Raw genomic sequence first — 11,598 nt, forward strand, 5'->3', positions numbered from 1 at the left:
GAGTGAGTGAGTGAGTGAGTGAGTGAGAGAGAGAGTGAGAGTTGGGCGTGAGACGTCGGGGTGGCTGGCTCCCTCATTTAAACCACTTGTGCATGATATTTCTTTCTTCCTCGCATTTTTTTTTAGCTTCTTCGACTTCTTATATCGTTTGAAAGCGTTTGAAACTCCAGAACGATGGTGTTCTGTTCTGTTCTGTTCTGTTCTGTTCGCCACTTTAACAGCAGTGGGCGACGCGGAGCGGGAGACTGGGCGTTAATGACTCCATTTTCACGCTATTTTTAATCAACCATGGCCGTCAAGGCACTCGACTGATTACTGACACCCTCCGTTTTTATTTGTTTAACTTGAGAAACTCCAGCGCCGGGAAAACGCGAGCTTGAAGAGACTGCGCGCAGTGTGTGTGTGTGTGTGTGCTTCTTATATCGTTTGAAAGCGTTTGAAACTCCAGAAAGATGGGGTGCACCCTGAGCTCGGGCGACAAGAGCGCCCAGGAGAGGAGTAAAATGATTGACAAAAACCTGCGCGATGATGGAGAGAAAGCGTCGCGAGAGGTCAAACTGCTGCTGCTGGGTGAGTTAGCCGCTCCGCTAGTGAATGAATAAGCCCATTAAAGTTCACTTAACAGCAAATATAAGACACTTCAGCACTGGATTTAATATGTCAATAAGCCATGAGTGGAGAATAAAGAAGTTCAAGTGCATACTTATGGACGCTGGAAACTTTTCTTTCCGTAGTTACCGCGCTGGTGTCTCGGCTAGCATGTGAAGCTAATCCACTCAGTTAACTATATCACTTGAGTCATTTAACACTGCTTTTAAGAGTTTAGTTTATGTTTCTATACAGTAGAGACGGAATTCTCGCGTAAGGGATTTTATTTGCCTGTTTTCTGTTCGTTTTTTTTTTTGGCTTTGACCTCTTCAAAGTACTGGTTTGCATATTCGCCGAGTGGCCAGTTAGACGCAAGCGGCTCTCTGCTAATCCAGCCAACAAAAGACTAGTTTAATCTAATTTAATCCGAACTGCCTGATTTACTGAGATGGATCTGATAGATTACCCTAAACCTCATCCAATTATGATAAATGAGCTTGTGCGTATGGAGGGTCCTGCTGGGTGCTTGCTTGGAGTAAACTGGAGAGGATGATGCTAGATGGGCCTAAAAAGTGGTCCTGGTGATTTTACAAATATCATGAGTCTGGAAAGTTTTAAACTTGAATGTGTGATTAATTTGATTTATTACTTATGTAGGTTTTCCAACACACAGCTCTTAAATCTAGAATAAATATAAAAAAATATTTAATCAGCAGATATTGTTCATTTATTTAATTACTTATTTATTTGCATTTAGACCATGGTTATCCCCTTTAGAATTTATTATAAATTTTTAAAAGCCCCTTATAGATTTTGCTTTTGGCTATAACATTTTCATATGTGCAGTCTTAAAATTGAATGCAGTTGCAGATTATAAACAATATCTCTAGTAAAGTTTTTTCTTCTTCTGTTATCTTAAAGCAGTCAACTTGTTAATTCATTGTGATTTACATAGAGGCCACTTGTTTCTCAGTTTCCGATTCCTGTTTTGCATATGTTTCTTCTGTACTTTTCCAGTGTGCAAGCATTTTTCATGGACATTGAGTAATGAAGCCGAACAATTTATTTGCTTGTGGCGATTGAAACATTTGTTAGCTTTTCTTGATTATCGATGGTGTGTGTGCAGCTTAAACATAATATTTGTTTTACAGAAATGTCACAAACTCCCTAAAGAGAAGCACTTGGTGCTGTTTACATGCAGTTTTATTAATTTCGAAGAGCTTTGGTATGCTAGTTCCCTTGCAAACAATCACGGTCAACTTTTTGCTTGGATCTGGCCGTTTAATTATCCATTTATTGTCCATTTTCCTATTGGTCCCTCCTTTACTTGCCGTGTAAATTGTTATAGGACATAAAACCTGCCCTTACGTCATCAAACTTTAGGGAATTGCTGTCTAATTATCTAGTTAACTGGATTCCCCCTATGTGCTGATTCATTATACGCCCTCTGTGTGCCGCCTTTCTTGGGTTTGTTTGCTTTTTGGCATTGCAGATCAACAGCATATGTCCCTACGCCTGCTGTAAAACAGGCTGGAGTTCCTGTTTAGACTATAGAGGGGACAAATGGTGACTGCCAGGGTTGTTACTAAGAATAAATCCACTGCTGTGAAGAGAAAGTACCTTCATGGGTGGTTATTCAAAGAATTTTGTGTCGCAAAAGTCAATGAGCGTCACAAATGCATATCAAAATGTTGTAATTCCGTGAAGATGAGCATGTCATTACAGTATAGAGCGTGTTTATCATGCGTCTCAGGCAGTTGTTGTTGGTTGCCCAGGAACCAAAGAGCCAGTTCAAATTACAGCATCGTAAACGCAGCCGCAGGAGACCAAACAAAAGGTGAAACCAGTGCTTTGGGAGTCAAGTTCAGTGTGTGGCATCAGAAACTTGGATTGATACATCTTAGAATAAAGCAAGCATCTATATAATTGCCAATGTTTATGATTAAGGATTTGAACCAACCCCTAACCCAAGCAACGGGTTTGGCCCCCATCTTAAACCGTTTTCTAGCTTCAGTTTGAAAGGTTTAGTTTCATCTCAAAAGGATTTATAAAGGTGTGGTAACATTTACCATTGCTCTGCGAAATTTAGCGGGAAATTGTGGCCATAATTTTAAAATGTAATCTGTACGATTTGAAATTTAGCATAAGGGTGAAACATTTCGCGACGCATAAGTTTTCACGCAAATGCATCGCATTGACAAACAGATGCATTAATCGCCACACTTCTGACAGAGAACGATACATTTTTTGGTGGCAGAATTTTTCTGAAATTTCGCAAAATTTCAGTGTCTGCAGTCTTCACATTTTCGATCACATTTACGAAATTTAGGCCTAGTCAGCAAAAAGTCCATTCTCAACTGTCAAACATGTAGACATTTGTGAAGTACAGTGCACACAGTTGTTGGTCAGCGTCACTAATTTGCATGAAAAACTCGAACCCGATGCGAAATCTGTGGGGAGAAATTTGTGCGAAATTCCCAATTTTCATATTGAGGTTTCCAATTAAAATGACTGCATTTTGCCTGCAAAATTCTTTGAAATTTGACATTTTGAATCTTTGAAATTCTTTGACAACTGGAACTATTGATTATCTTTTATAAACGCTTTGATATTTCAGGAAGCATTATGGCGTTTGTTGGAGGACGATTAATAGTGTGGATGAACATTAGGTGCCACAAGCCTTTCATCAAGTGATGTGGGAGTTTTGTGGGGGTCTCTGGGGTAAACGCAGTGCTCTTGTGTTTGGTCTCCTCGCGGTAGGGTTTCAATCTGCGAGAGAGATGCTGATGTGGCCTAATTGCTGTGTTTGTGCTTTGGGACTGAGAGAAAGAGACGTCCTGGTTAATTGAAACGTTCGCTCGGTGAACGGATGAACTCTAGTCTCACGGAAGGCGGAGAACTGTATGGAAGTATTGAGATTTTCCTGACTGAAGGTAAATTAAAGACCAGCTATCCTTTTTCTGAAATGGCAGAATTTTAATTGAATACACATGCACAAAAAAAACTTTTTTTGATGCCAGTGACCCCCAGTTTTTAATTTTTTTAAATATATTAGTTTATTTCTTTAGGGTCTTTTTTTTTTTTTTTTTTAAGAAATTAATACTTTTATTCAGCAAGGATGTTATAAATGTTGCAAAAGATTCAAAAAAGTATTAAGCAACACAATGGTTTTAAACTTTGATAATAATAAGAAAGTTTCTTGAGCATAAAATCAGAATATTAAAATAATTTCTGAAGGAGCATGTGACACTGAAGACTGGTGTATTGATGCTGAATATTCAGCTTTGCCAACACAGGAAAAAATTATACTTTTAAATGTTTTGTAAAAGACTGTTATTTTAAATTATAATAATATAATGCTATTATGCTACACAGTATTAACAATATTACTGTTTTTACTTAATCAAATGAATGCAACCTTAGCATAAAATTTCTCAAGAACATAAAACAAAAACATACCGTCCCCAAACTTTTGAACTATAGTGTGTTATTTTCAAAAATGTATGAATAATGTCTTAAATATATTAACACTATTTATTAACACATTTGACAGCCTTAATCTTTTTATTTCTTTTTTTTACCCCCTTCATTTTCTGCATTCCCCCTTTGAAAGCTCAGTTTGAAAGCCCCCATTTCGAGTAACCGTTTCTAAAGATTTTGATTCTTATATTTGCTGTCAAGCCTGCGCTGACATACTCATCTAAACCTATAGCTAATCTGTTTACAAAAGCCTGTCTGTAATCCCATTACAGTGAGGTGACGTTTAATTAATCCATTAAGATTAACACCTACACACTTCCTCACATCATTGCTGACTGTTAAAGCCGGTTGCTTTTATTCCTCTTGTTAACATACAACATACAGGGGAGTGAAATATCCACTTAATGAGGCTAAATAGTCTGTTTCGTAGATTGTTGGTTCGGGCCGTTTCTCATGACATCAGTTTTTCCCCCACTTCCATTTATTTTTTATATCACTTGTTTGTCATCATATGAGTGGCAAGGATGCACATGACAATATAATTTCAAGTTTTAAGTTGATAATGTCTTCTCCCCACCCAGTTATTACTTGTGGGGAAATCAAAGGAACCTCCCGCTCAATCTGATACCAACAAATACTTTTGCTGAGCTGGCAGATGCCACGAATGCTTGATCCTTCAGAGTCAGGGAAGGATCTGGAATGTTTGGGTGTGTGTCCATCTGGCTAACAAGCTCTTTCTTTCTCTTGCAGGGGCTGGTGAATCTGGAAAGAGTACAATTGTCAAACAGATGAAGTAAGTTTCAACCCCTATTATGTCATCCTAGTTTCGTAATGTTTAGAAATCACGCAGGATGTAAGCGATAGCATTGTTTATTTAAATGAAATGTGAATTACATAATCCTTCGATTATGGACATGGCTTATTAAGGGACTTCCCTGCATTTGTCAGGCTTTTATAACTTTTGAGCATTTTAAACATACTCAGAGTCATTAAAATTAAGCAACAGGGCAGATGTAGTGATATATCTTCACTTTCAACGTTTCCAACGTTTTAACGGCCTATATTCGCAATATACTTGCCAGGAACTATTAGCTTTATTACTTGAATTAATGTCATTGTCTTGTCTCCCACAGGATCATCCATGAAGCAGGCTACTCAGAGGAAGAGTGCAAACAGTTCAGAGCCGTGGTCTACAGCAACACTATCCAGTCCATCATTGCCATCATAAGGGCCATGGGCCGCCTGAAGATTGACTTTGCGGATCCTGGGCGGGCTGTAAGTGCTGCTGTTTTAATGTAAAGTAGGGTTAAATGCAGGTCACTTATTTATGTAATGCTAAAGTATTAAAGGAAATCAAGATGCTTTCGATTGGCTGTTTTGCAGGATGACGCAAGGCAGCTGTTTGTGCTGGCCGGCTCTGCAGATGAGGGATACATGACGAGCGAGCTGTCAGGAATCATCCAGCGCCTGTGGAAGGATGATGGCGTTCAGGTTTGCTTCAGTCGCTCCAGAGAGTACCAGCTCAATGACTCTGCTTCATAGTGAGTGTCTTTTAGCTTTTTTGCCGTTTTTTTTTCTTTCCTGCACAGCCCGTTTCCCACAATGACTTTTGCGCTCTCCACATAATCCAGCTCCATTTCCATTGTGGCTGCTGAACACGTCAATGGTTCGTGTACTGCGTGTGGACATTGCGTTTACATTGAGTTATTATTGACGTTATTCCATCCATTATGGTCCATGATTCAAATATGCTTTATGCAAACTTTTCAAAAATGCTAATTTGTCCTGTGTTCTCCAAGCATGCTATGAACCCTTACCATTTGCATACAACCCAGATGAATAAGACGTATTCACAATAGAACAGTTTATGACATCATAAAATTGAGATGCGTCTAGGAAATAATTTAGAATGGATGTATGCTGCTCTTCAAAAGTTTGGGGTCAGTAAGATTATTTTTATGTTTTTGAAAGAAGTCTACATGGTAACACTTTACTTAAAGCCTTTATGCATTGAGTATTGAGTGCAAATCATAATTTTAATTCAAATGATTAAATAGATTTATTCAACAATAAAGCACACCCTACACCTACCCTAACCCTACTTGATACTTTTTCAACTTTTCGATTATTTCCTTCATTTATGAAAATAAATGCCATTCTTATGTGATATGAGATTTAAAAAGGGAGAAAAAAGTGGCAAAAGGCAGATTTGAACTCCGATTGATCCCGTCAAAAAGACTACGGCATGCACTTTACCATCTACACCACTGGAGATATTGTTTGATATTGTTTGTCATCTTTTGTAGTGTTGACTAGCCCAATCACACTTTGGTGGGTGGAGTTAGTGTAAATAGCCTCTGCTAACAAGGTGGGCTATTTGCAATTGGTGTAAATAGACACTCAGAAAAATGGATCTGATTATGAATATTCTGAAATACTATCATTTAAAATATTTTTTATTTTAATATTTTAAAATGTAATTTGTTGCTGTGATGGCAAAGCTGAATTTTCAGCGTCATTACTTTAGTATTCAGTGTCACATGATCCTTCAGAAATCATTCTAATATGCCGATTTGCTGCATAAGACACATTTCTAATTAATAATGTTGAACAGCTGTGCTGCTTAATTTGTGGAAACTGATACTTTTTTTCAGGATTCTTGGGTGAATAGAAAGTTCAAAAGGGCAGCATTTAATTTAAATAGAAATCTAATCTAATTTAATGCATCCTTGCTGAAATGTTTAAAAAAAACAAATAAAAAATTTTAAAAATCTGAAAAAAACACAACTTGGTTCATTTGTATTAAATCAAATTCACCTGATAATTTACTTCATTTAAAGTCACAGAACAGAACAATGCCAATTTTTATATTTTTATTTTATTTTTTTTTATTTTTGCTGTTTTTTTTTTTGGCCATTATTATGATAGGACCGTTTAGATCTGACAGGAAGCGAAGTGGGAGAGAGAGAGAGGGGGGTGGGATTGGGAAAGGTCCTCGAGCCGGGATTCAAACTCGGGATGCCCATAATGCAACCTGTTGAAATAATTTCACCTTAAAGTCATTAAATGATGTTTTATTAACAAGGTTCGGGAGGAGCGCGTCAGATACTTAGCCTAATTAACACAGGTGGAGCGCACTCAAGTTAATCAACACCAATGGTATAAATACAGCTGACTTACCTCTATCCATTGACTGTTTATCAGCATCCCTCCTCCGCACTTTGAGTTCATACTACACTTATAGGGGGGGGCCACTCTGGGTTCGGGCCATTCCCGAGCTCAGAGCCCTTCGCCGGACAGCACGCCAAATATGCATTACCATACTTCAGCTAATTATATGTAAGCGTGAACTCGTAAAATAGATTTTAAATGACTTTCTAATCAGCTGAACTGTGTATTTCCTTCTCTAGCTACCTGAATGACCTAGACAGAATATCCAGTTCTTCCTATGTCCCAACTCAGCAAGATGTCCTGAGGACCAGGGTGAAGACAACTGGTATTGTAGAGACCCACTTCACTTTCAAGGACCTTCACTTCAAGTGAGTATTGCCATCCACGCTTAAACTGATTAAAAAAAAAAAAAAATTTCTGAGACGCGCAATACCTGAAAGTATGACTTTTGATGTGTGCATGATTCATGTGCCCGCTTTCAGTTGATTCATCTGTTTATGCACTATTTTTATCATAGTCTTTGTTGGATAAGCTTTTCTGATCAAAATCATGCATAGATTAAACCAGTATTTACCAAAATTCCTAGTAAATGTCATTGTGTTCAGTGTGACTCTCCCAGAGTGCGTCTCGCCACCCACATCTCCTGTACTTTCAGAATGTTTGATGTGGGCGGCCAGAGATCCGAGAGGAAGAAATGGATCCACTGTTTTGAGGGAGTGACTGCTATCATCTTCTGCGTGTCTCTCAGTGACTATGACCTCGTCCTGGCTGAAGATGAGGAAATGGTGAGTACTCAAACAAGATCTCTTTCAGTGTCATTTCTGAGACGCGCAATACCTGAAAGTATGACTTTTGATGTGTGCATGATTCATGTGCCCGCTTTCAGTTGATTCATCTGTTTATGCACTATTTTTATCATAGTCTTTGTTGGATAAGCTTTTCTGATCAAAATCATGCATAGATTAAACCAGTATTTACCAAAATTCCTAGTAAATGTCATTGTGTTCAGTGTGACTCTCCCAGAGTGCGTCTCGCCACCCACATCTCCTGTACTTTCAGAATGTTTGATGTGGGCGGCCAGAGATCCGAGAGGAAGAAATGGATCCACTGTTTTGAGGGAGTGACTGCTATCATCTTCTGCGTGTCTCTCAGTGACTATGACCTCGTCCTGGCTGAAGATGAGGAAATGGTGAGTACTCAAACAAGATCTCTTTCAGTGTCAGCATCACGTGTATCCCGAAACAGAAACTTTGCCTTTTAAAGTTCCTCCCAAACAGTGCTTTATTTCTCATCTTTTAGAACCGAATGCATGAGAGTATGAAGCTGTTTGACAGCATCTGCAACAACAAGTGGTTCACGGATACTTCCATCATCCTGTTTCTCAACAAGAAGGATCTGTTTGATGAAAAGATCAAAAGAAGCCCGCTAACTATTTGTTTCCCAGAGTATACTGGTATGAACAGCTAAAAATTCCTGATTCCTATTTATTTATTTTAAGTACAATTTGTATAGTAATACTTTATAGTATTTTATAGAATATTTTATATTATAGACAAATAAGACAAAGTCATTGTTGTGTAAAGCATCAAATAGACATGACAAAAAGTAGCTTCAGCAAGAAATATTTTGTTTGATTCAACATAAAATTTATTACACATACTCTTTTGTACCATGAGGGTGAGTAAATGATGACTAAATTTTCATTTTTGGGTGGGTGAACTATACCTTTAATGTTTTTATTATTATCATTACTATGGAAATATGAAATTATTTCTTGATTGAAATGATACTCTAAATAATAAACTAAAACTGCCAGTAGGTGGTGGTAAATGTCTTAATGATTAAGTCATTGATTGAGTCAATCATTTGATTCATTCAAATGGCTGATTCATTCAGGAGTGAAGTAAATGATTCTTTATGAATGGTCCATTGAATCATTAGGCTTGTTCGACTTGAAGCGGATCATCACCATCAGATCGATCTGTGTATGACATCAAAGTACCGCAAGGTCTATAGAGAGCAGATGGCTCTGCATGCTTTTGAATCGCTCTCGCAGTACTTTTGATGTCATAAAAAGATGGGTCTGTGCAGCGCCGCTTCAAATCCAACGAGCCTAATGATTCACCCAATTCGTTCAAAAAACGTGCATTAAGAAATGAAATGCAGCTGTGTGTTGCTCGGAGATGAACGGTTCTGTTTTGTCTTTATATTTTGGTTGGCAAAATTTAGCAAAACGATACTCGGAAAACCGTGTTCGGTATTCGGCCTTCGGCCCAGTGTTTAATTTTGTTCGGTTTTGGCTTCGGCCAAGAATTTTCATTTCGGTGCATCCCTATTTATATTTCATTTACAGAGGTATATTATGTCACACTTCACACTTCTCTAGTAAGTTTCGTCTGTGTGTGAAGACAGTAGCGCAAATCGTCATTGATTGAGTCAATCATTTGATTCATTCAAATGGCTGATTCATTCAGGAGTGAAGTAAATGATTCTTTATGAATGGTCCATTGAATCATTAGGCTTGTTCGACTTGAAGCGGATCATCACCATCAGATCGATCTGTGTATGACATCAAAGTACCGCAAGGTCTATAGAGAGCAGATGGCTCTGCATGCTTTTGAATCGCTCTCGCAGTACTTTTGATGTCATAAAAAGATGGGTCTGTGCAGCGCCGCTTCAAATCCAACGAGCCTAATGATTCACCCAATTCGTTCAAAAAACGTGCATTAAGAAATGAAATGCAGCTGTGTGTTGCTCGGAGATGAACGGTTCTGTTTTGTCTTTATATTTTGGTTGGCAAAATTTAGCAAAACAGACAACATTGTGTCTAAAGTAACACAATATTCACTTCTTATTTATTGAACTGTTGTATAAGATCATTTTTGCCCCATATCTTGAATTTTAGGGACATTCTAACTAGAGCCCGACCGATATATCGTTTTGCCGATATTATCGTCTCTTGTTCAGGCAGCAGCATTCAAGCGTGGTCTTATTCGACCGTAAGTGCCCTGCGAAGTGGACTTCACATGAAATTCTGCCATGATTCCAGTTCCAAGGGAACGTACACGTTACATTCAAAGGGCGACTCATTTTGGATAATAAAGTTTGTTGTTAAATGCCCTGCCTCCATTACGTATCTCTGTCACATCATTATAAGTGTTTGATCACCACATTTGAGTGATCATTGCAAAAAATGTGTTTATGTATATATATTCTGTTTATGTATATACTGTATTCTATATATAGTACCAGTCAAATGTTTGGACACACGAATGGGAAAGTGTCCAAACTTTTGACTGGTATTGTACTATAATATACACAAAGAATATCGGCCGATATATCAATATCAGCCTTTTTTACTCCCTAATATCGGTATCGGCCGGGCTCTAATTCTAACTACGTTCTCTAGGCTCCATCATGCAATGAGTTGTTGCCCTGCCTCATATTTGTCATCAATCAACTGTATGAAATGTCAGATGACCCACATAGGTCTGGGGCGGGGCAAGTGCGATAAATGCGTTAATTTTAAAGTGTTATTTTTCACCGTAATTAATTAATCTGTTAAATCTCCAGCCCTAAAAAAAAAATATATATATATATATAATGAATTTTTTATTTATTTATTTTTCAGCTAGTTGCCAACAATTCATTTTAATTTAGTTTAACTTAATGTACTAAAATAACTAAGATTAAGCTGAAATAAAGATGAATAAAAACTATATTGACATAAACCAAATACTACTAAAATTACAAGACAAAATTGTTAAAAAATATATAAATATAATTTTATCTCAATGATACTAAAATAACACGAATCCCTAAAATAGTATATATTATAGATGTGTATATATCAGTATTATTTTAAAGGTGCAATAGATGATTGCCTTCAGAAACATTTTTTGTTATGCTGGTTGAAAGTCTCTTCACAACCCGATAGCAATCATTTAGTTCTAAATGTATTTATATATTCTATTAATATTTTTAATATAGAAATAGTATAGAAAGTAAAATATATTATAGAAAATAATACTATTTTTCCCTTTTTTCCCTAGAAGTAATATACTGTAAATTATACTATATATTAATTTATCACAAAATGTACTTTGTGTATTTCTCCATATTAATTGTGTGAATCTCTCTACAAGGATCCAGCACGTATGAGGACGCGGCCGCTTACATTCAGTGTCAGTTTGAGGACCTGAATAAGAAGAAGGACGCCAAAGAGATCTACTCCCACTTCACCTGCGCCACCGACACCAAGAACGTGCAGTTCGTCTTTGACGCAGTCACTGACGTCATCATCAAAAACAACCTTAAGGACTGTGGGCTCTTCTAAAACAAGCCATCTCGCTGGTGAGA

The 11,598-nt window shown here is 37.4% G+C and overlaps 1 protein-coding gene across 2 annotated transcripts in view; it reads left to right on the top strand.

Annotated features, from left to right (window-relative positions):
- Positions 1-6: 6 nt before the first annotated feature.
- Positions 7-11,598, top strand: part of LOC107661468 (guanine nucleotide-binding protein G(i) subunit alpha-1-like) — a 14,588-nt gene continuing 2,996 nt past the window's right edge. The window contains exons 1-9 of one of the 2 annotated variants that reach the window (XM_016451073.1): positions 7-145; positions 434-570; positions 4,819-4,861; positions 5,202-5,343; positions 5,452-5,609; positions 7,479-7,607; positions 7,895-8,024; positions 8,539-8,692; positions 11,385-11,592. In XM_016451073.1, the coding sequence (XP_016306559.1) occupies positions 453-570; positions 4,819-4,861; positions 5,202-5,343; positions 5,452-5,609; positions 7,479-7,607; positions 7,895-8,024; positions 8,539-8,692; positions 11,385-11,575 (1,065 nt within the window). In that variant the 5' untranslated portion in view covers positions 7-145; positions 434-452 and the 3' untranslated portion in view covers positions 11,576-11,592. Of the gene's footprint in view, positions 146-421; positions 571-4,818; positions 4,862-5,201; positions 5,344-5,451; positions 5,610-7,478; positions 7,608-7,894; positions 8,025-8,538; positions 8,693-11,384; positions 11,593-11,598 lie in introns of both variants that reach the window. The other variant, XM_016451072.1, reaches the window with a different exon arrangement.

This window comes from Sinocyclocheilus anshuiensis, unplaced genomic scaffold, assembly GCF_001515605.1.
Source record: "Sinocyclocheilus anshuiensis isolate Anshui unplaced genomic scaffold, SAMN03320099.WGS_v1.1 scaffold491, whole genome shotgun sequence".
Classification (NCBI taxonomy): Eukaryota; Metazoa; Chordata; class Actinopteri; order Cypriniformes; family Cyprinidae; genus Sinocyclocheilus; species Sinocyclocheilus anshuiensis.